The 25,351-nt window shown below is 41.4% G+C and overlaps 1 protein-coding gene across 1 annotated transcript; it reads left to right on the top strand.

Annotated features, from left to right (window-relative positions):
• Window positions 1–1,543: 1,543 nt before the first annotated feature.
• LOC144375691 (arylacetamide deacetylase-like 2) lies at window positions 1,544–23,564 on the top strand. The gene is made up of 5 exons (XM_078041139.1): window positions 1,544–1,681; window positions 13,203–13,425; window positions 17,047–17,116; window positions 18,871–19,042; window positions 22,030–23,564. The coding sequence occupies exons 1-5, from the start codon at window positions 1,544–1,546 to the stop codon at window positions 22,630–22,632; spliced, it is 1,206 nt and encodes a 401-aa protein (XP_077897265.1). The 3' UTR covers window positions 22,633–23,564.
• The last annotated feature ends 1,787 nt before the right edge of the window (window positions 23,565–25,351 follow it).

Genomic DNA, 25,351 nt, shown 5'->3' with positions numbered 1-25,351 from the left:
CAGATCTCCTTCCCTGTGCCATAGAAGGGAGGCGCCTTGACTGGGAGCCACTCAGGATTTAAGCTGCTCAACTTCTTGCCTTGAGAGTCTGTCTCTTGGTTCCAACTGGCAACTGGGAACTCCTCCCCTACTGCGCCTCCTTTGCCCATCATGTCCCCAGCCAGTTCTCTGGTGATAGGCTGCAGAAAACTCCTTGCTGTAAAAGGCTTGTGTGATGAGTTAGGCCCACCCACACAGTTCCCCTGTCTTGGGGTCACCTAACAGGGAAACTCAATTGTGTCTGCCAAGCTTCATCACAGCAGCACTGAGCTTGGTGCTCAACTGAACGGACAGGGCAGGTGTGTCTGGGTGGTCTAGATGCCTGGGTGGGAAGAAAGACGGGGCCAGCAAAGCTCATGTGAGTCCCACCTGGGTCAGGGAAGACTGGGCAGGAACTGTGTGCAAAACTTTGGCTGATATTTCAAAAGTGGGTTGGATTTTCCATCACGCACGAGTGTGCACATTCATACTCAGCTTCCTCTCAGGCTCTGCGAGTCCTCCTGCCACTTTTTGTCCAGGCAGCCCTTTTCCTCTGCTGTTTCAGGGGTGACCTCTCTCCCTTTCAGTCTGGTGTTGAGGTAGGTGCTAAAGAAGTGTTGCGAGGAGAAATCATGGCCACAGGGTGACCTGGAGTAATGAAGGGCAACCACAGAAGCTTCTGCTGAAAATGGAGTCTAGAGACCCAGGAAGGAAGACACTGGTCCACTACGAAATGTGAAGAAATGGTCTTAGGAGGATGTAAATTAGACCGACAGTCACAGGAAGCTCCACAAAAAGTGGACAAATGCCTGGTTTTACCCATGTTTATATGTTTTTTGCCTAATACTGAACTTAGGCTATTCAAGGACATAATAAATGTTTAATGAATAAGTATATACTTCCCACATGATGATATAGCTATGTGAATCAAAAAACTTTTCAACTTTAATGTAAAACTGCATAAATGTTTTTTGGCTGGGTAAATTAATTTTGGAATCTGGACAAGAGCAGCAGCTTGGACTCACAGTGCCCAGTGCTCAGCCGATCCCAGTGGAATTTAATTCTCTTAATGCTCTGTGCATTAGGCATATGTATGGCTTGAGGTTGATTAGTTATGATCTAACTGGTTATGCTTCTTTTTTTTAAAACTCTTGTCATTAATCTTCACAAAAGAATCATCAGAAAAATGGGTTTCATGTCTCCTCTTGTGCTCTGCTGAGGATTCGGGTGCAGTCTGCTAACTAATGTCTCAGGACAGGGAAGAGCTCCTGCTGGCTGCGGGTGTTTGGGGTGGCTGGCTGTGGATGCGCACATGAGAGGACTTATCTGAATTCAGGTTCAGGGTCAAGTGCAGCTGCAGAAGCAGTTGCCACACTCACTGCTGATCTTGGAACCAGAGCTCAGCCTGTTGCTGCAATGTTCCTATGGATTGAGAGAGAGAGTTTGCCATCTACCTTCGTCCTATTATTCATTACCCAGTATATATGGGGTGACATGACATTGTCACTCTACGGAAGTGGGTGCCATGGGGTGCAAGGCTGTGAGCTTCGGAATGTCTTGTCTTCTCTTTGCTTATTACATCTACACACCCATCCCCCAAAACATTGAGGAACGCTGGAAAGTCGGGATCTTAGATGCTATGATGAAAATTATCTCACTCACGGTAATGCTTTTCCTGGGAAATTGGGATGCCTCATCTTAAGTCCATATGAACTTTCTTTAAGGTTGCAATTTAAAGAGAGACTGGGTTTCTTTTAGAATAAATTGACCAAATAATATTAATATGTTCAATTTAATTAATCATTAATATGTTTGCTTGAATCCATAGGAAGCAGAGGGAGATAGAATTTTTGTTAAGAATCTGTATCTAAAGATCATGACCATATATTGTGATAAGAATTATAGAAATGATATTGTCCAAATAGAAAATTTGAGAAACTTAAATAGTTTGGTATATTTGACTTTTTTAAAAAATAATTTTTAGTTATCAATGGACCTTTACTTTTGTTTCTTTATATGTGGTGCTGAGACTAGAACCCAGAGCCTCACATAGGCTAGGCAAGTACCTTTGAGCCACAACCCCAGCCCCATATTGAACCTTTTTGATGTAACCTATTCTAGCATGTTCTCTTAAAACTTACATGTATATAGCAATTATATACATTTTGATGTGTATGTAGTGCTTTTACTATTTTAATGTTTTTCCCTTTCTAAGTAGTTCCCAAACTTTCAAGTTTCAGAAAGTCTGTACATTCTGTGCGTTACTGAGGACCTAAAAGAGCTTATTTATGTGGGCTACATTCATCAGTGTTAACTGCATTGGAAATTAACCTCATTAGAACAATTTCACTTAATGGTAAACCCATCATAATTTAACCCAAATGATATAGTTTCATTAAAATGTGCAACAGGAAAGACTTTATGACAGTGACATTTTTTCAGATTCCTCTGACGTGTCTCTTCCTGGAAGCTGGGTTCTCCTGCCTACTTCAGCAGCTAGTCTGTTGTGAGAACAACCCCCCTCACCCCCCCGTGCTCATGAGTAAATTAGATTTTCCTAAGAGGCGGAAGAGTGATGGTATCCTGTGTGCTTTCTGGACGTGTCTGAGACCCCCAAGGGTTGGGAGACCACACTTTGAGATCTGCCCTGGCTCTTACCTAGCATCAGTACTGCGTTGCTACATTTCAGGCCTCCTGTGTGAAAGTGTCAGGATTTGGATTGCAACCTAACACACTACAACACCAGGCTCCCCTGCCAGGATATGCTGTCATGGGGGGGGGGCATGCGAATGATAGTGAGTAGGACACTTAGGGAGTGGACAGTGATGGAGAACAAATGACCAGAGAGGAGAGAGCAGAGTGGCAAAGAAGGACAGGGATGCCCCCTGTGCTGCGGGAAGAGACCACAGAGCTCTCAGGCTCTGTTCCTGACGTGCCTCCTACTGAAAGTTCAAAGCCCCTGAGCCGTCCTGGACATGATGTGCTCTTTCCTATTAATTTCAAGGGTCTCACTCTGTTCACTGGACACTAGGAGAACAGGCAGATGAGCAATGTCACCCTACAGAGAAGCTGCTTGTGCATCTTTAGACTGTGAAGTGACGGATACTTATTCCTGGTCAGTTTGTGCATCTTCTGAAAACTGGTAGAATATGACCTTTTCTTTCTCAAATGCAAAATAAAATGGTGGGGCACACATAAAATAGAAGCCATTTCATGCATTGGTTCCTCTTTGCACGTGCCTACGTAGGAGGTGAAATGCCAGAGAAGTGCTTGCAAGGTTCTGGTAGTGGTCAGTCAGCTTGCCCATGTTCAAGGGCGAGCCATTTGGTATCATCCTGACTCAATAACTCAAGTGATTACCAGGAGAAATAAAAATATTAACACACGTCAGATAAACTATCATCACAGTTCTTGATATAATAGCATGGAGAAAGTTAGTACTTGGAAGTAACCCATTCTAATTATAGACTGTGTAAGGCAGGAGAAACAGCCTGAGCTTTAAAACCAGCTAGATGTTTATTTTATTTGTATTTGTTCTTTTTAGACACACATGACAGTAGAGTTATTTTGACAAATTATACACATATGGAGTATAACGCAGGACCCCATTCTTGTGGTCACGCCTGTTGTGGAGTGTCACTAGTCATGTATTCATCTATGAACATAGGAGAGTGATGTCCGATTCCTTCTCCTCTTTCCTATTCCCATCCCCACACCCTTCCCTTCATTCCCCTTTGTCTAGTACAATGAACTTCTATTCTTCCTTCTCCCCTCCCCTATTGTGTGTTAGCATCTGCATCTCAGAGAGAATATTCAGCCTTTGTTTTTTTGGGGGGGATTGGCTTATTTTACTTAGGAAAAGATTGTCCAGTTCCATTTACTGGCTAATCTCAGAATTTTATTTTTCTTTATGACTGAGTAATATTTCATTGTATATATAGACTACATTTTTTTCTTCATTCATCTATTGAAGGGCACCTAGATTGGTTCCATAGCTTAGCTATTGTGAATTGAGCTGCTATATAAAACATGATGTGGCTGATTTTAAGTCCTTTGGGTATAATTCAAGGAGTGGTATAACTGGGTCAAATGGTGGTTCCATTTCAAGTTTTCTGAGGAATCTCCATACTGCTTTCCATAGTGGTTGCACCAATTTGCACTCCCACCAGCAATGTATGTGGGTGCCTTTTCCCCCACATCCTTGCCAACATTTATTGTTGCTTGTATTCTTGATAATTGCCATTCTGACTAGAAGGAGATGGTATCTCAGAGTAGTTTTTATTTGCATTTCTCCAATTGCTAGAGATGTTGAACATTTTTTCATACATTTGTTGGCCATTTGTATTTCTTCTGTGAAGTGCCTGTTTAGTTCCTTAGCACACAAATTGATTAGGCTTTGTGTGTGTGTGTGTGTGTGTGTGTGTGTGGGGTGAGTGTGTGTGTGTGTGTGTGTGTGTTAAGTAAAAGCAGTTAGATCTTGAGAATGTACTTAATCTTTTTTGTGGCTCAGTGTCTTCAACTGCAAAATGAGGAAGCTAATACATTATATTGCACGGTTGCCATGAAGCAGAAGGGCATGGGTTGCCAAACCCCATTTAATAATGTGGAGAGGCAGCTGGTAATTTCTTAGTTGAGAGGTGCTCAGCATCAACTCCAGTAGAGGAGCTGTGAAAGACAAACCCAGGCCAGAAGCTGATGGATCTGAATGAGATTACTCTGGTTCTCAGCCTCCACATACCGCGCTTTCTCTAGAACCAGCAGTAACTCTGTGTTAGGCTGTGCAGGGGGACCTCTGCTGTGCCACTAGGGTTACTCCTGCTGTTCTTTGCATCTTTATGTTCACTTCCTGCTACAGAAAAATCAATGTGCTCACTGTTTCAAACTACTTTCGATGTTTTTATCAGTGCATTATGATTATACCAATGGTGGGGCTCATACTCACATGGTCATATTTGCATGGATATGATTTGCTCCACCTCAGTTCCCCCAAGACCTCCACTTTCCCTCCCACCCTTCCAATATTTCCCTTCCTCTACTGGACTTTCTTTTATTTATTCATTAGTTTTTAATTGGGTGATTTATAGATGTACATGAAGGCAGAGTTCACTGTGGTATATTTGTACATGTATATAGCATCTTTTGCTCCATCTCATTCTGTAATTCCTCCCTTTTCCCATCCACCCTCCCTCCTCTCCATTCCCTTCCTCTCCTCCCCTGACCTCCCACCCCCTTCCCTTTTCCCCTTATGTTGCTCTGGCTTCCACATAGGAAAAACAACCACTCGATCCTTGACTTTCTGAGCCTAGCATATTTCACTCAGCATGACAGTCCCCATTTCCATCCATTTACCAGCAAATGACAAGATTTCACCCTTCTTTATGTTGGAGATAAATCCCATTGTATATGTACACTGTATTTTCCTTTTTTATTCATCTGTTGACAGGTATGTGGGCTGGTTTCATAACTTGGCTATGGTGAACTGAGCTGCTATAAACATCAATGTGCCTGTATCACTATACTATGCTGATATTTTGTTCTGTTGGATAAATATCAAGGAGTGGTATAATTGGGTCATATGGTGGATCCATGCCTAGTTATTTGAGGAATTTCTATGCTCTCTGGAGTAGTTGGACTAATTTGAGGTTCCACCAACAGTATATGTGTGTACCTTTACCCCTACATCCTCACCAGCACTTATCATTTGTATTCTTTTTTTTTTAGTTATAAGTGGACACAATATCTTTATTTTATTTTTTGTGTGGTGCTGAGGATCAAACCCAGTGTCCCACGCATGCTAGGCGAGCACTCTACCTCTGAGTCACAACCCCAGCCCATATTATTTGTATTCTTAATGATTGCTTTTATGACTAGAGTGAGATGTAAAGTTTTGATTTGCATTTCCCTGATTGCTAGGAATGTTGAAGGTTTTAAAATATGTTTGTGGGCCATTTGTATTTCTTCTTTTGAGAAATATCTGTTTAATTCTTTTGCTCATTAAAAGATTGGGTTATTTGATTTTTGTGTCAGGTTTTCTGAGTTCTTTGTGTATGATGGATATTATTTCCCTGTCATAGGAATGGATTGCAAGGATTCCCCCACACACTCACACACATTCTGTAGGTTCTCTCTTCATGCTCTTCTTTCCTTTGCTGTGCAGAAGCCTTTTAACTTGATGTCATTCCACGTATTAATTTTTGGCTTTATTTCTTGAGTTTTGGGGGTCTTGTTAAGGAAGTTGGTCTCTGTGCCAATGTTCTGGCTTGTTAACACTATGTTTTCTTCTAGGAGTTACAAAGTTTCTGTTCTAATTCCTTAACCATTAATTCACTGTGAGGTGACTCTTGTACAGGGAGAAAGAGGGGGATCTACTTTCATTCTTCTACACATGTATAACCAGTTTTTCCAGCAATGTTTGTTTAAAAGGCTGTCTTTCCTTCAATGTCTATTTTTGGCTCCTTTACTGGGTATTGGATGACTGTGTCTAGGTGGGTTTGTCTCTGTATCTTCTATTCTATTCCATTGATATCTTAGTTGATACCAGTATCATGCTGTTTTGCTGCTATAGCTCTGTAGTATAATTTCAGATCAGGGATCCTGATCCCACAAATGTCATTCTTCTTTCTCAGTATTGCTTTGGCCACTTGGGTCTTCTACTCTTCCATATGAATGTCATATTTTTTTCTTCTAGTCCTGTGAAGACTGACATTGGTATTTGGATGGGTATTGCAGTGAATTTATAGAATACTTTTGATAAAGTATCCATTGACAATATTAATTCTGTGTGTCCTGGAACATGGGAGGTCTTTCCATCCTCCAAGGTCTTCTTCAATTTCTTTCTTCAGTGTTCCATACTTTTCATTACAGAGTTCTTTTACCTCTTTGGTGGGACTTATTTCTAAGTAAATATTTTATTTTTCTGAGGGTCTTGTGAATGGATGGTTTTCCTATTTTTTTTTCTCAGCAGAATCATTATTGGAGTGTGGGAAACTATTTATTAATTGATGTTGATTTTGTATCCTGTCAACTTTTAGAATTTTGTTTATCAGCACTAGAAGTCTTCTGTGGTGGCTTCTAGATGTTAGATCCTGTCATCAGCACACTGAGAAAATTTGACTTCCTTTTTTCCCACTTATATCCCTCTAATTTTCTTCCCTTGCTGAGAGTTTTAGGAACTATATTGACTAGGAGTGTAGAGAGTGCACATGCTCACCTTTTTCCTGATTTCAGAGAAAATGCTTTCAGTTTCTTTCTGTTCAATATGATATTGGCCTTGGGTTTGTCTTACATATCCTCTTATTATGTTGAGAAAAGTTCATTCCTTCCCTCATTTCTTTGGTGTTTTGACATAAATGGGTGCTGGATATTGTCAAAGGTGTCTTCTGCATCTACTGCAATAATTCTGTAATTATTTTCCTCAGCTCTACTTCTGTGCTGAATCACATTTAGTGATTTGCATATATTGAAACAACCTTACTCCCCCCAGATGAAACCCACTTGATCACCATGTAAAATCTTCTTAATGTGTCTTTGAATATATTTTGCTAGTGTTTATTAAGGATTTTAGTTCATCAGAAATGTTGATCTGTCATTCCCTTTTCTTCATGTATCTTTGTCTGATTTTTGTATAAGGGTGACACTGCTTCATAGAATGAATTTGGGAGTATTCCTTTCTTTTCTATTTTTTTTTGGGGGGGGCGTTTACTGGGGATTGAACTCAGGGGCACTCAACCACTGAGTCACATCCCCAGCCCTATTTTAATTTAATTAGAAACAGGGTCTCACTGAGTTGCTTGATGCCTCGCTAAATTGCTGAGGCTGGCTTTGAACTCGTGATGCTCCTGCCTCTGCCTCTAGAGCCACTGGATGTGGGAGGCCATCCTCGCACATGATTTGAATTACCTCCCTGGCTGGGTGAGAGGCGCTTAGACATAGCTGTGTTAAAGCCTTCCCCCACCCTTTCCCTGGTCCAAGGGCTTGTCTGTGCAGAGGTGTGCCTGGCCACTGTCCTGAAGACCCAATTGTCACCCTTGACCTTGGGATGCTGCCCCCCTTAACCTTCATTGGATGGGATTTTCCCTGGAATTTTTTGTTCCCCAATAAAAGTTCACTCCCTGGCATGTTCTCCCTCTCTGGCTAGCTCTTCTGTAAACCTTGCCACCGCATTAGGTGGCTGGAAGCAGGAGCTAGGAGAAGCCGTCTAGGAGCTGGTGTTAAAGGTAACAAGAGTCTGTCTCTTTAATTTAAAACTCCCTAGCAATTTCTTATGAACAGAACCTTCTTTCATGAAGCCAGCACTGGTCCTGTGGCAGAACTGGAATTATAGGCCTGTGCCACCATGCCTGGCTCTTTTCTTTCTATTTTATGAATAATTTCAGGAAGATTCACATTAGTTCTTTATAAAGGTCTGGTAAAACTGAACTTAGAATCCATCTGGTCCTGGGCTTTCCTTTTCCTCAAAAGACTTCCTCATAAGTCTTTTAATTGCTGCTTCGATATCATTGTTTGATGTTGGAAACTAGGAGGTTTCCTATATCCTCATGGTTTAATGTAGGTAGGTCATATGTGTTTAGAAATTTGTCAATATCTTCTAGATTTTTCAATTTATTAGAATATACAATTTCAAAATAGTTCCCAATGCTTTTCCAGATTTCAGAAATGTCAGTTATGACTCCTTTTTCATCTCTGATTTTTTTGATTTGCATTTTCTCTCTTTTGGTTAGTTTAACTAAGGTTTTTATCAATCTCATTTATCTTTTCAAAGGACCAACTCTGTTACATTGATTCTTTGTATTTTTTATTCTCAATTTTATTAATTTAGGCTGTGATCTCAATTATTTCCTGTCTTCTACTGATTTTGGAATCAGTTTGTTTTTGCTTTTCTAGGGTATTGAGGCATAGTATTAAATTGTTTATTTAAGATAATTCTGTGGATTTTTAAAAATGCAGACAATGATACAAACTTTCCTCTTAGGGTTGCCTTCCTACTACCCCAGATATTTTGATATATTGTATCTCTGTTCTGTTTCTTTCTAAGAGTTTTTGAAATTTTCTCCTAATTTCTTGTATGCCCCATTTCTCATTCAAAAGCATATTATTAAATCTCCATGTATTAAAATATTTTCTTTTCTTATATTGTTATTGATTTCCAATTTTATTCCATTATGATCTGATATGATGCAAGGAATTATCTCTATTTTTTGTATTGTGTCCTAAAATATGGTCCACTTTAGAGAAAGTTGCATGTGCAGCTGAAAAGAAAATGAATTTGGTTGTAGATGAGTGAAATATGCTATAGAAGGCTATTAGGTCCATTTGATTAATTGTATTTTGTTGTAATTTTTTTCTTTCCTGAAGAATCTTTACTTAGTTTATGTCTAGAAGATCTACCGTGAGAGAAGTGGGTGAAATCTCCCAGTATTACTATATCCTACTCCACTTACATAGAGTAGGATTTGCTTTACATGCATAGATGCCCTAACATTTGGGTCATAAATATTCACGATCATTACATCTTGTTGAATGATTCCCTTAACCAGTATGAAAGGACCTGGTTGTATGTTGTGATTAATTATGGACTGAAATATTCTTTGCCAGATGTGAAAGTAGAGATTCGTACTTAATTTTAGTCTCCATTTACATGGTATATATTTTTTTCTGTCCTCTCACCTTTAGCCTGTAGATGTCCCTCCTATAAGGTGACTTTCTTTGTAAACAGCATAGGAATGGGTCTTGTTTTTTCTTAATCCATTCTGCCTATCTTTGACTTGATAGGTGAGTTTAGACCATTTATATTCAGTGTTATTATAGAGATGATTTTTATTTCTTTACATTTTGATTTATTTATAATATTATTTTAGACTTAATGGTTCTTTGATTGACTAGTCTTGTAGAGTGGGATTCATCCATAGGCTGGCTCCGATATTTATTTTTTTGTGTCTTGTCAATAAAATATCTCACTGTTTCTTGAGTATGTTTTATAATAGTGGCTTAGTGGTTATGATTTCTTATCACGGAAGGTTTTTTTTTTCTCATCTTAAATTCTAGAGGATAATTTTTCTGGATATAACAATCTTGGTTGGTAGCTGTTATCTTTTAGGGCTTGGTATATATTATTCCAATGCTTTTAGGGCCTGGGTTGAGATATCAAAAGGTAGTCTAATTGGCTTACCTCTAAATGTGATCTGTTGTTTTTCTCTTGAAGCTTTAAAAATTTTTTCCTTGTTAGACATTATAATGATAATATGTTTTAGAGATGATTATTTTTTATCTTATATACTTGTATATCTTGTATTTTTGCAGTGGGATTTCCATCTCACTTGGAATTTTTTTTTTCTGATATTATTTCATGGAAAAGCTTGTGCATTCCTTTCCTTTGCATTTTGGTGCCTTCTCCTATGTCAATGACTTTTTGAATATTGTTATGGTATCTTATCATCTTTTATTTATTGTCAGCTTTATTTTCAAAATCATATACTTTGTCTTTGAGGCCTGAGAATCTATCTTCAATGTGGTCTCATCTATTGGTAATGCTTTCAATTGAATTTTTAATTTGATTACTTGAGTCTTTCATTTCCAGGAATTCTATTTTTTTCTTGAATTTCTATCTCTTTATTGAAACGATATTTTATTCCCTGTATTCTAAGTTCATTCCTTACATCTTCTTTTATCTCACTAAATGTGTTAGGTTTGAACTTTCTAAATTCTTTATCTAACATTTCCTCCACTGTGATTGGATCAATTGTTGTGGGATGGATATCTGGGGTAGCTTGTTCCCTTGCTTTTTTATTTTTTATTTTTTGTAAATATGCCAATGTGCTGGGATGATGATCTCTTCTACTTTTATGCAAGTGACTGTTCTTTAGTGAGCTTCTTTCTCTTAGGTGCCAGAGGTTGAGTGAATATTCAAGTATTGACTCCCACAGGATGCCCTTCCTGTGCCCAGTATCCAGCACCACTTTGTGACAAGATGCTACATCCAATTAACTACAATCACTTTAGAACAAAGCCATGTGTCGATAAACCTCAGAGTGGAAAAACTTGTTGAAAATGTTCTCCATTATTCCTCTAATCCAACTATAAAATTGTAGTAATGTTCTTCAACAGGTTGAGAAATTAGTTATTAAATGGAGTAAAATTATTATTACACTAAATAGGGGCTGAAAGGGGAGAAGAGAAGCAATGGGTAAAGAAGCAAAAGAAAGATAAAAGAAAATATTGAAAGAAGTAATGAAATCTAAGATAAAAACAAGGAAAAAGTGGGAGTGTATTTGAGGCAGATTCAGGTAACGCTAGAGGGAAAAGAGCTAAGAGGAGCAAGTGTAACCTGAGATAGGCAAGCAGAGAGGAAGGGTGATTCCAGTTAATTTTTTTAAAATATCAGAAGGAATACAAATAATTGGGTTAAGGCCTGCAATACTGAATAATAAAGGAAGATCTATTAATTCAATACAAAAGGTCATAGCTGTGAGATAAAAACTGACATTAGAGCTATTTGATATTCTTTGCTGAGGTGGGAAGATTTCTTACAAGTTTCTAATCTGGATTTCATCAGGAATTGCACCTTTAGAAGATGCTCACTGCTCCTTAGCTTTTCCTCTAAGTTTTCCTGGGTAGAAGTAGTGAGCACAGCAGCTCACCTCTGATGTGATTCTAGAAGGCTCCTTTTGATCTTTGATGTGTCCAGGTACTCCTAGCTTCCTGGAGGGTCACAGAGGTCCTAATTGTGACGGAGCAGCTGGGTTACTCCCTGTTCGAGGGTGCAGTCTTGTGTGTCTTCTGGTGAAAAGCTCCGTGTACCACGGTGGTTAGATGCATCAGGGGTTCCCCGTGTGCACTTCAGGGTGTGCAGGGTGTGGCAGTCTAAGGTAGAGGTGCTGTGGCCTGGTTAATGTGGCACTGAGTGGCCCATGAGAGGTGTTTGGCTGTGGCTTCTCTGGAGTGTGCAGGCCGCACACTGATCAGTGAGTGATGTCTGTGGAGTGCTCCTCTGTAAGCCCTTGGTGGGCCATACTCCTGCTACTGATGCAGGAAGTTCTTTGCTGGCTGCTTTGGGGTTGTCCTCAGGGACTTCCTTCTGTGGGCTATGCACCTGAGGGAGAGGTGATTGGACTGGACCCTGGGACTCACAGCTGTGGCCCCTCCAAGAGATGCCAGGCACAGGAACTACGTCCTTGGTTGCTATAATTTTCTTTCTGTCTTTCCTCTCCCTCACCTCTGAACTGGAGATTAAATACAGTAGCATCTGCCACTGAGCTACTCCCTGAGCCCTTTTAATTTTAAAAAATTTGAGGCAGAGTCTTGCTCAGTTGCTGTTACTGGCATCTGACTCTCTATACTCCTAAGTTGCAGGGATGACAGGTGTGCCCCCATGCCTGACTCCAGGTTGCTGTGGTGTGCTCACCAGCTGAGGCTTGTTACCCTCAAGGCCCATGTTTGGAGGGTGTTGCATCTGCTGGCTGTTTCTGTGGGGTATGGGGGTGCAGGGGGCAGGGCTTAGGGCTGTCGCTGGCTGCTGGGGAGTGCTGAGCACCTGTCCCCCTGCCAGGGCTTCTTTGTAGTGGTGTGTCTAATGGCTGGCCAGTGGGCTGCAACTGTGGGACCTGTGGGTGCAGCCTCTCTCTGGTCTGTGGCACAGAAGCCTCCACGCTGGCTGCAGCTCTTGGAATTTTTTTTCTCATCCCTGTATCTGGGGTCCAGTGTCCATTGCCTGAAGGTGGGGGAAACTGCGTGATTTGGTCTCCTCTAGGGAGACCAGCTGGCTGAGGACTCTACAGAATGGCTCCTGCCCAGCATGACTTTCAGTCCACAATTTGGACTAAGCCTTGAGATCTCCGTCACTGTCTCCCAATTTGACTTGGTTTGCTTCTCTTTGTAGCTATGGATAAGCGAGTAACTGGGGCTTTCCCTCTTCCTCTTTCTCTCTTTGTTACCCCTGTCCGTGGCCCCACCCTGGTCAGGGTTCAGGACCAAAAAATTCTGTTCTTATTTTCTGCCCCAGTAACCAAACTCCACGTGCCCCCAAGTCTCCAGCTGTCTGAGCTTGAGTTTAGAGCCCCAACTATTGTCTACCTCTGCAGCCAGCTCTATTTGCATGGCTTAGCAGGGGTCGGGGCTGCTGCTTGAATCCGGTCTGCGGTCTCTTCCAGAATAATTCTTTCTATTTTTGTTTCATTTTGTCTTAATAGGGTACATTGTTTGAAAGCATAGGACTTATGACACTCGAAGACTGTTTTTCAACAATAATGAGACTGGATGTTACAAAACCAATTTCAGATGAAAACGTTACAGTCCTCGACACAGCCTTTGGAGACATTCCGGTACGCCTGTACTTGCCAAAAAGGAAGTCGGAAAAGCAGAGACCAGCAGTGATTTTTTTCCATGGTGGTGCCTTTGTCTTGGGAACTTGCAGTAAGTGCATTTTATTTATATGGCTGTGGGTTGGGCTTCATGTAAACTGTGTGTTCATATTAAACTTTATTGTGTCTATATGTAGGATTGACAGAACATTTGTTTATGCAGCATTTATTTTTGTGACTATGTGAATGCAATTTGCAGAGACATTGTGGACTATATCAGTCATGGTTCATTCACACTTCTTCATACACAATGTGGCAAATAAAATAATAGAAATCATTAGATGAGATTTGGGTTTTATAAACTTTATCATCAAATATACTTCCATTGATAGCCTGGAATGGGAAGTGTAAATAGCCACCTTGAGTCTTAAATTACAAATTAGCAAAGGACCTGAATTCACTCTCAGAAAAACTCAGGTGAATCCAGAATCAGGTCAATTCAGAAATGATACAACTAGTGGCTACTGAGCAGTGGACACAGGGTTCAGGTCAGAGGCTCCCAGGCACCAATAGTGTGGAAGCTCAGAATCTAACATCTGATTTGGCCACAAAATGAAAAGATGAAGTAGAAGTGAGTAATCAGCTCTTCTCTTAAAACCTGTGTACCCATCTAATATTTGGAAATAATTCCAAGGAATGCTGTGGAGTTGCCAACACACACACATACACACACACACACACACACACACACACATGTTTAGACCATTGATGAATGTTTGGAGGTCACTGTGTGTCACAGGGTACAAGGGTGTTATACGATGTACCTAGAAGATGACAGAAACCAGGAAAAAGACTCATGTCCCCAGAGAACCTGCAGCCTAACTATTATATCCAGAAGTTTGGCTTCGTTTTCTGTCGATATTTCAAAATATGCAAGAAAGCTACTGTACTCAGATGGGTGGCCTGTGACCGCAAGGTAAGCCCGTCCCGGGGTCGGGTATCATGATCACAGTTTCAGACGTGAGGAAACAGACACAGAGGTTAAGTGGTTTTCTGAGTCCTCCCATCAGTGTTGGGGGCAGTCACCAGGCCCAGGCCCTGCGACAGGTCCACAGGCATGGCATGGGGTGGCACTGCTGGTGGGCAGTGTCTCTCACATGCTGTTATCTCTTCACCCCCAGGACCTCTGAGCCCTCAGCGCTCTCCAGGTCTCCCGGGTCCTTCCCTATCAGCTCTCCAGGTGTGAGTCCACAAGTCGGTGCCCATCAGTTCACCTCTGCCCATCTCAGGTTATTAGCACCATAGCCATCAGTAATCCACATCTTTTTGATGATGACTTAGGAAAAGGCTTTTTTTTTTTTTTAATCTTTTGGCAAACTTTGATCTTCTACTTGGCTTGGGACCCTGTTCTCTCCAACTTCAGGATTGGATTTTATCAACACTTCTTCATTCTCCAACCTGACAGTGTGTGCTTTGGTGGACCCCGCCATCTGGCCATCTCTCCCCCCATCCTTCCTGGTCCCTGGTCACTGCCTACCACTCATCCTGTTCTCAGGCTCCTGGGCATACACTGCAGGTCTGTCTATGCCTCTATGATGAATTCTTCATGCTGTCCTTGGAAAATGGACACTGCCCCCTGCCCCATGGTAGGGCTCTCTACTCCTTTGGTCCCTGTAACAGAATTCCTTTCCTTACGTCCACCTCCTTCTCCCTCTGTCAAACATGTGGGTTCTTTCTTTGACCTGTGTAGTGCCCATGCTCCCCAGGATTCCTCCGTCTCAGGTTTGACTCTGATTTCACGTGGTCCTCTACACTGTCCTCCTGTCCCTGCCCCACCCCCACTCCTGACACTGAGTTTTGGCTCTGCATCTTCACCTATCACATTATTCCTGACATCAGTAAATTCAACTGCTGACCAGGCCAAGGCACCTAAGAAGCCATAGATCAGCCAGCCTCAGCAGGAGCTTGTGGTCAACCCAGGGTGAGAAACACTTAAACTGGGTTAATGTAACATGAATTCAAGCGTAACAGAAATGGTCATCTCATCGTTACCTTCCAAGAATTTCAGAAAACCAATAAATAACAATGACACTGAAGCCCCCAGAAAACCACCACCAACAAAACCCAGATTCCTTAGCTCATGTGTGTCTACGCACAGCTAGGAGCCTGGTCACACACTGTCCCTCAGCTCCAAGTCCAGTCATCGGCTCTGTCCACTCTACTCTCTAGATTTCTTCTCTTTTTCTGTCTTAGCCAAAAGACATAATTCATCATTCAGATTTCTTCCTGTTGCTTTTTCTCTGCTGGTTCACCCTCGTTCTTTGACTCTGTCACCTTCTTCAGGATTAAACCTTTGTAATATGGGAAGCTGACCATGTAACTTATTATTGAACTTTGATAATATCCACCACTTGTTGACAAAGAAATCTTAAGTGCATCACCTGAACTTGGACAGCCGTACTCTGATTTCCGTGGGGTGCCTTACTTCCTACCCTCTTCCTCTCTAGACTTTATTTTGACCGTACTCACTGCATTTGTTTCCCTGAACTCTGGGTTCTCAGGAGCCTTTGCCTCTGAATCCACTTTTTCTCACCATGAATCCATTTTCCTTTCCCATTTGATAGCAGTTATCACATCTTTGCCTTTTACACAGTGAACACCCAGTTAGTGCCTTTTGAATGAGTTAATTCATACTGAGTCAGTATTTGACACTGATTTCTAGTAGGATTTTATCTCCAGATTTTACCCAACCTTCTAAATCTTTCCATTCCTTTAAGTACACAGTAATTAGATTCATTCCATAATTAATTGTCATAAGAATTAGAATAGCAGGTATATCCTGTCACTTGATTTAGACTAAAATTAAATGATCACTTCTATCCAGAAAGATGACTTAAAATTTATCTACAAGATAATCAAATATGAATGTGTTCATGTAAGTGTCAGATAATTTGATAAAGGAAAAGTCTCACTTTTCTTTAATTGCCCTGAGAAGTGTACCTGGAATTAGGTCAACTAATGTCCCTTGATTGAAAAGGAAAAGGATCCTGACTAGCAGTTCCTGAAAAAAAAAAAATGAGCTATGATTGAACCTCGAAACCCATGAAAATCTTCGTGCTGGATCTAATGTTATCTTCAAGTTATTCCGAGAGTTCTGGCTGATTCCAGTCAGAGTTTCAGGGACACCACAGTCATGAGCGTGCCAGCTATAGATCAAGGCACACGCTTTCTTCTTCTCCTGCAAGTACTGAGAAAGCCAAGAGTCAACCTTGGGACGGTCCGACAGTGTGTCTACTACTGATGTGTACTTGACTCTGTTAATGGACGCCCTTGAGTTAGATATCCACCCCCTCCTGGCAGTGTCCTGATGACACTGGGCAGAATGCAGCAGGCATGATAGACCTGGGCGTCCTCGGTGAATGGCACCCCTTGACGAGTATATCACAGAGAACCTGAAAGAAGGGTCCTGACCAAAGGCCACCTGAGCCAAGGGCCGTGTCCAGTTTCCTCCTTCATGGTGAACAGTCTGGCGTCCTCTGGGACTTGCTCAGGGATGACTAAGGAGTTGAGGATGAGGAGGGTTTTGATCCCGGACAGTGTCCCTCCACATGGCAACAGACGTGGGACTGTCCTCCACCCCCTGCTCCTGGCCTGTGTTTCCTCGCTTCCCGAGCTGGGGAGGTGCCCATTGCTCTTGTTCACAGGTTGCCCACTTGAATTTCTTCCTTTTCAGAGCTGTCGGCTTATGACTCCACGAACAGATGGACGGCTAACAAACTCGGTGCTGTTGTCGTCGGAGCAGAGTAAGAGCGATTGTTCTCCCCAGCACAGGCCTCACAGCACAGTGTCCTGTCCAGGGCCAGCCCCTCAGGCCTCAGGAGTGCCTGGTCTGGGCTTGGGGTTTACATGGATTTTTATGAACAATATAATATCCAGGCCTCCTTGTGGGGGCCAAGTTCCACTTCACTGTGCCCTTGAGGGACGTCTGAGGGGCACCCCAGGGGAGCATCTTTGCTAGCACAGCTGTGAAAACCCCTGGGAATGTAAAACTCAGGTTCTGGGATGACCCGGTTTAATCCCCAGGTCAGAGACTTGGGAGGGGAACTTAGTTTCCCGTTTCCCATTTGGGAGTTTTTTGAGCTGATAAAAAAAACACCTGAAGTTTAAAGATGTTCCATATTGGAGGAGCCTTAGGTGGAGAATGCTGGGACCCTGAGAGTCTCTAGCATGTGCCAAATGAGGGTGCTTAGCACCCCACAACTTTCCCGCAGTTCCAGATATGTTCCAGAAAGGCCAGCAAATGCCGGTCACTTTCTGACCCACGATGTCCTCTGAAATCCTGATCTGAGGAGAAGGAACTTTTCCATCTCTGCTGCCCATACCATAGTGCAACATAGAGGTGCCTGCCTGATGGGAAGGACACAGTGGGGTTTCCTGGCTCCCTGGGGGTCTGAGGGGGTCGGTTGGAAGGTTCTAGTAGAGTCAGTGCTGAAGCACACTCATCACTACTGCCCAGTAGCAACCAGAAGATCCCTGTGTGTTCAGAGCTATTTCTAATTTACAACAGCAAGAAGAACATTCTCCCTTTCCTTCTATAATTTTAAACTAAAAGACCACTTTATCATTTTAAATAAACACTTCAAATGGTGATAGATGTTGATTCTGGTTTAAGAATTCTATCAGTGACTGATGGTATTTGCTGTTCTTTACCCTGAAGAACGCTGAGTGTAGCAGCTACATTTTTGATATGTTACTTTTTAAGATTACACTATAATTAGGGTATTTTGGACACAGATAATAATATAACAAAATTTCCAGGGCCATCTGGCCAATACTACGTGTTCGGCATGGCATGCAAATAATTCACCAATTCTTATAAATATTAAGATTACTACTATAGTTAGAAATAGAAAATAAATTCCAATGAGCTATGCTCCTGTAATAGACAGTGTGTGGCAGATACCTACGTGTTAAAATGTGCTGTAATAATTGATCTTACAAATGAACTCAAGATGACCAAGCACCATCCCTTGCTATACTTCTTTTATATTTGATTTTGAATCAAGTTTTTGCACAGTGTTCATGATATGAAATGGGTCCTAAACAAATTTCTAATGCCCAACGCTGACAGATCATTTATTTTCAGGGTTTCTGTGGGTTTTTTTTTTCTAAATCTCTACATGCTCCTATCAGTGGTTCTAAAAATTTTTGAGTTGTCAACTACACTGAGAAAGTGACGGAAGCCAGAGCATGTCTCCATGAAACCCACACCCGAAAGATTCACTGCTGAGAGCTCACATGTGACAGTGTGGGGTGGAGACCAGGACAACATCTCCATCCCTCCCAGTGAGACCAGGAGTTCAGAGCCCCCATCCCAAAATCTGTCCTTATGTTAAGCAGGAGTTAGAAGCAAGCCCAGGTCTGGGTGGTGAGATTGACGGTCCACAACTGGGCCCAGATTGACTGGCCCTGTGGGTCCCCTGGAGATGCCTGGACACACTGCCGAGAACAGAGTCTAACCACGGGGTGTCCTGTTACCTTGGTTCCCCCTCTGCAGCTACAGACTAGCTCCTCAGTACCGGTTCCCAGTTTCCCTGGAAGACGCCATTTTTGTGGCCAAGTTCTTTCTTCAAGATGACATTCTTGCAAAATACGGAGTGGATCCCACCCGAATCTGTATTTCAGGAGACAGTTCTGGGGGTGTGTTGGCAACAAAAGTGACTGAGCTGGTAAGTCTTCCATGTCATGCATGTTCCTAGCACACGCGCCATGAGCACACCCAAGAGAACCTGTCGTTTCAGTTGCAATCTCTGTGAAATGTTAAAATACACACCCCAAACTACTTTCTGTCCTTTTTGCATGATTGTATCTTCAGATAGATAAAACTTTAAAGACATCAAGAGGATGAAATATAATGCTGCATAAGGGTCTATTTTTATCACTAATTTTAGGGGGGAACACCCAATAATGTCTAGGACCTACCATGTGATGTGATAGGGAGTTTGTTTTTCTCCCTACGTAAATTGTAAAGTTTGCCAGGAATTTGGGATGATGGTAATTGGCGTGTTAAGCCCTGTAGGGTGTCATGACATAACGTTAGGCCATGTGTCATGCTCATTCAAAAGCATGACTACTGAGACAGAAGAGGAACTGGCCCTCAGGTTAAGCCCTGTCTGTGTGCAGCTGAATAATAACCAACCCTAGGTAATATATCTGAAAAGTAAACTCAATTCAGCACATCACACAAATCTCAACCTCAAAAACTTTTTTAATGGAACAAAGTTAGTATAGCAGAAACCTTTTAGTATACAGTCTTTAAATAAAAATGAAATACAATAAAGTCACCACGAGCCACCATGATCTCTTGGCCTCTTGTTAGGGTGGCCAGAGGAAAAAGCAACTAATTCTGCTCCTCTGCCCCATCTCAGAGCCCCTCTGCCTCGTTAGCTTCAAGTAGTTGAGGTGCATGAGATTTGGGCCATGGACTAAAACTGTCCTTGCCTGCATCTGGAAACCCTCAGCAGCAGAAGAGCTTCCAACACTGGAAGAAGGCAGATGATTCCTGGGAGAACCCGGCACCAGTAAGCCATGTGGAGGGCAAGTCGAGGGGTGAGACACTTGGGAAGTTATCCCCAGGTCCTGAAGCTGTGTGCGGGAACTCTGCATGTAACACTTTGGTTGATTTTAACTTTTTGAAGATTATTTCTAGAGCACCATGAGTGTATGTCACCTTTCTCTAGGAAGGTCATTTCATGTGTTTAGAAACCTTCCCCTCCTATTTCAAAGCCACTATAAAACTCTCAGTAACATAAATCCTTAATACCAGCCCTCAAAGGTGCTTGCTGCACAACCTTGAAGCCAGCCCCACCAGGGACAACGAGTCTTTATTGAAGTGTTCAGAAACCGGCAGTGTGATGGGTACCTAAGTCATATGGCCATGGAGCAACATGGCCAAAGGCTGATCAGAGCTGGTTCAGCAGGGAGCAACTCTGAGCTGCACAGGGTCTGCACTATGACTGGAGTTGGGGCCTGATTTCTAGACAAGAAGGACCTGTCCTGAAACAGCATCAGCCCTTTCTATCTAGAATGACTAGATAGAAACAAGAGACAAAGACAATTGCAGTTTGGCACTAAGGGCAGGGGGGATTAGGATGTGCGCTATCTAGACTCCTTTGACTATGTATGTAATAACACTGCTGCCTAGCAGATCCTTCCTTTGCACTCAGATCCTTATTGGTTGCCCAAGAGGTGACACTGCATGACCACTGTGTTTCCAGGGCTCTCCATGCCTCCCGGGCTCCATGCCCTTTAGTACCCCTGCTGCTTTGATCCCCAGCCTTCTGGTTGGTTCCTCCTCTTGGATAGGGAGATTAAGCCAGCTTCTTCAATAGCCAAGGGTTATTGCAGGAGCCTGCTTGTCATATGCCTGATACTGCTTTCCAAATACTTTTTTCTGATCACAAAGATGATAATGCTATTACCTTATTTGAAGAATAGAAGGATGAATAATCAAATTAATTCATTCGTCCTTTCATTTTTCTCATTGCTATATATACATTGTATATATAAAATATGTCTTCTACATATTATATATATACAATCCCACAAAAACATGTAATTTATAGGCTATATGACACCAATAAATATAGAAAAGCCAGGTACAGTGGCACATGCCTGTAATCCCAGTAGCTTGGGAGGCTGAGGCAGGAGGATAACAAGTTCAAAGTCAGCCTCAACAACTTATTGAGGCCCGAAGCAACTTAGCGAGACCCTGTCTCCAAATAAAAAATAAATAAAAAATTAGGACCGGGTATGTGGATCAGTTGCTAAGGGGTCCTGGATTCAATCCCTATCAACTTCCCCCCCATAAAAATAAATAAATATATAAATTTTAAAATATGGAATATAAATAAATATATAATATAAAATAAACATATTCATGTTTCCATATAGATAATGTTAAAAATGGAAGGATGAATAGATAGGAAGATAGAAAAAGACCACAGATTGAAAGGTAGACAGATATGAGGATGGCTCAGAGAGTGTCAGGAATAAAGGAATTAAATACCTAGTGGAAGGAATAAAGAGGGTATCCATCCACCCAGCTGCGGAAGCTGGTGGGCAGCTGGGGCATTTGCTCCTGAGAGGTTGATCGTAGGTCCTCTCCCATCGGGCTAGGAAGGAAGAGGAAGCCACCTCTCAGCTGAGACCTCAGGAAAGAGCAGCTATGAACATTGAGTTCCACATCTTTTCCCAAACTTCAAATTGGCATAACTTACTCTCTTTCCATCACACAGCAGTATCTTTGTCCTGAAGGTGGATTGCATACAGGACTATCCTTTCCTCTGATATATTTCCTTTTGAATTAACATGTGAGTTATTAGTATTTTATCATTATACTTATTCTTTCTTTTCATTTAGCATAATTTAGTGAAAAAAGGTTTTTAAACATAGATATCCTGTCATCTTCTCTAAGAATCTCACAATTACATTTATAGTTGGTCATCATGTGTGCACATGCATGTGATTCTGTGTGTGGTTTCTTTACTGATAAAACGGAAATGGCAACATTTTATGCCTCCAAAATTGGGTGTGAATGTTATCAGAATAATGTTTCTAACCATAATTTACAATTTGTTTCATGAATTTATTTGCCTCCTGCTCCTGCAGTTTGAAAGTCTTTGATTCATTAATATTTTATTATTATTTTTTCCAGCTGCAGAATGATCCAGAATTCAAAAATAAAATTAAGGCACAAGCCTTAATTTACCCTGGCTTACAGATACTTGATATCTTCATGCCGTCTCACCAGGAAAACAAACACGGGCCGATTCTGTCCAGGGACCTGGCAATTAAATTGGGCTGCCTGTATTTGACCAAAGATAAGGCTCTGCCCCAGGCGATGAGGGAAAACCAGCACATGCCTCGAGGGTCCAGGCATCTGTTTAAGTTTGTTAACTGGAGTGTCCTCCTTCCCGAGAAGTATAAAAAGAACCACGTGTACAAGGAGCCAGTTCTTGGAAAGCTTGACCCTTCGTATCCAGTTCTGATGGACAGCAGGGTGTCACCTCTGATAGCCGATGATTCTCAGCTGCAGAACTTGCCCTTGACCTACATCCTCACTTGTGAGCACGACATCCTGAGAGATGATGGGATCATCTATGTCACCCGGCTGCGCAAGGTCAGAGTTCAGGTCACTCACGACCACATAGAGGACGGATTCCATGGAGCCCTGTCACTCATAATGTCACCGTTTCATTTACGTTTAGGCTATCGGATACAGAACAAGTATATTAGTTGGTTAGAAGAAAATCTGTAAGTCTGAACAGTGCACGGAGCTGGTGAGTCAGCGTTATGATCGAGGGCTGTGGTGTGAAATTGTGAGTTTAACAGACAGAAGGATGAGTTTGGGATAAACCTACATTGAAACTGGAAGAAAGGCTCTCATGTATCTTTCAGCCTAATCTTAGATCTTGATAAAGTGAAGACATTCACCTTATTATTCCCAGGAAATATCACTGACCCTGATAAGCTCTGAGAAAGGACCAGGAGCAGATGCCCAAACCCTGAGTGTGGGTGAGTGAGCCAGGCTGGCCGCTCCTGGGCACCAGTGAGGGTGTTAGTGGTGTGTGGAGGGAGCTTAAGGCAGAAGAATCCCAGTGGCCCTTGTGTAGACAGGGACATCCACTTGACTGCAGAATCCCCCCTCCCCCCGAAATTCGGTATTGTCCATGTGTTAACTGGACAATAACCTGTTAGTTTTTTTCCCATTCATTTCATACAGTCTGCCTAATGCTAGGCTTTTTTGCTCATAGCAGGAAAAGGTTAAAACCTGGGCTGTGGATCATCCCTACAGCCTAAATGGTTGAGCCTTAATCAAATTTTTTAGCAACTCAGACCCTGAAGTTCACTTCATGGTTTGCTATGTGCAGTTAATGAGTCCAGAAACTTCCTTCACCAACTGTGTGTGGCAGTCGGAATTGTTTATTCTGTTCTTCTGAATTTCCGGAATAAATCCTTCAACCTCCCAGAGGCTTTGGAACTAGCAGGACATTTATGCTGAAGATCTTCAGACCCCTTTGCCTTCCAGTGATGCTGGGCCTTCCACGCCAGCCTAAGCCAACTGCATGACACCATGCACGGCCACAAGGGGGCATGACGAGCAAGGTCTGCTTTCTGGCCATCCCTGGGATGCTGCGGTTTGCAAGGTGGTGTTTCCCCTGTTCTGTGCTTTTTCTTAAGGATGAATAAATTCGGTGTTGTGTAAGTGTAACCATATCTTGTGAGTTTTATTGATAACTCAATTCCAAAACACGTTATTGTTTAAAAATTTTACGTTGGTGTTTTTTATTTGTAAATAACACTAGGATTTATTATTGCCATATTAGGATAGGCACATAAGTTGATAAGCCTTATTCCTCAGTATCATCATCATCATCATTATTAATATAATATTTTCAGCATCTCAATTATTTGCTTTTTGGTCATCCCAAAGATAAGCTTTAGCAGATTTCACCATGTAAGGCTCGTCTCTGGAATTCAAGTACTAAGCAAGTGCATTACATCCAGAAAGTATTGACCAGTAGGATTTTTTGTTATGCTTTGTCACATGTTATGTGAGCAGCTATGCAGCAACTCTGTTTGTTTCATTTCTAAAACAGAAGTGACATTGATTAGCTCACTTTGAACCAGAACTAGAAAATATCCATTTGCCTGAATTAACTACAGTCATGTAAATCATGTGAGCCAGTAGTGTGTGCTATCTGCTCACTTGAGTTCATAGCTCAGTTTCTGCTCTGTAAGCATCATCCACCAGGAAGTATGTAAGCAAACTGCAGCCTCCCTGCATATGCTGGCCTCTCAGTTCATTCACAAAACTCTGTTAAAGGTTCTCTGTAATGGTTCAGTTTTCAAAAAACCCCAAGCTTGGAGAATGGGCAAGATCACTGAGGCACTTTCTAGTTCATAAAGCAAACATTTTGAAGTAGATTCTTTAAACATTAAACATTCACAGAAAGTCAAAAGGAAAACAAGAATGTTGGAATTAAATATGAATTTTATTAGCTCAGTCACCACTCAGATGATTGATCTTTCTGTTAGTGTGTATAATTGAACATCAGTTATGTAACATTTCTATAGAGTTGTCAAATAGTCAAACAAACATTTAAATGTTGATAGTTACAGAGAAGTTTGGAAAGGTGTAAGATTAAAAAAAATCTCCACGATTTCAAAAATAGAGGGAGTAGTCAATACTTGAGATTTAAAGGGGTCATAAAGAACCTTACATTGGAAAAAACAAAACCAAAAAGCCTAGTAGTGTACTGAGCACGAAAATGGTTGAAAACTTGATCGATGGCCTGTGCAAAAATGCACAGAAGCAGATAAGTTCATAGCCAATTTTATCTCATTTAAAATCAGTTTATGCAAGTGTTCATGGAAGAATTTTGAGAAAGTTAGAAAGACAATACAATTTATTGTATGAATTCAGCATAAGTTACCAAGCTATAATAATGATTATAACAAAGTTCTATTATAAATACAGATGAAAAATTCTATATAAAATTTTATCAAGAGAAATCAACCATAAGCTAAAAGAATGTCACTCTGTGACCAAGCAGGTTTTATTCCAGAAATGCCAGGGTGTCTTAATCAGGAAATACATCCAGACACTTAAAAACTAACAGAGAAAAGTTATATATATATATATAACACACACACACACACATCTACCATATGTATATATGGTAGATATTTAATAAAATCCATATTATTCCTAATTAAAATAAAACTTTAAGGAAAATAGATGGTGAAAACTTAAATAGGAAAAGTTAATTGAAAATCTCCAACAGTAGGTATTTCAAAAATAATGAAACACTGAGAATTGCTAACTAAACTCAGGATGCCTAACACTATTAACTAACTAAAAGGATGCCCAGCAACATTACTATTTAGCCTGGACATGAGAGCTGTCATAAAAGTAGAAATACAAGGAAAACAATATTGTGTGCGTATACTTGGAGATAACAATAAAACATTTC

Source organism: Ictidomys tridecemlineatus, chromosome 3, assembly GCF_052094955.1.
Source record: "Ictidomys tridecemlineatus isolate mIctTri1 chromosome 3, mIctTri1.hap1, whole genome shotgun sequence".
Taxonomy (NCBI): domain Eukaryota; kingdom Metazoa; phylum Chordata; class Mammalia; order Rodentia; family Sciuridae; genus Ictidomys; species Ictidomys tridecemlineatus.
This window is presented reverse-complemented; position numbering and strand designations above follow the sequence as displayed.

What these genes read in the sequence shown, in the direction of transcription:
- LOC144375691 (XM_078041139.1), top strand. Translation starts at nt 1,544, where the DNA reads ATGGGGTGCAAGGCTGTGAGCTTCGGAATGTCTTGTCTTCTCTTTGCT. An exon ending in GCTGTTGTCGTCGGAGCAGA is followed by an intron (nt 17,117 to 18,870) that starts GTAAGAGCGATT and finishes CCCCCTCTGCAG; the next exon opens with CTACAGACTAGCTCCTCAGT. An exon ending in CAACAAAAGTGACTGAGCTG is followed by an intron (nt 19,043 to 22,029) that starts GTAAGTCTTCCA and finishes TATTTTTTCCAG; the next exon opens with CTGCAGAATGATCCAGAATT.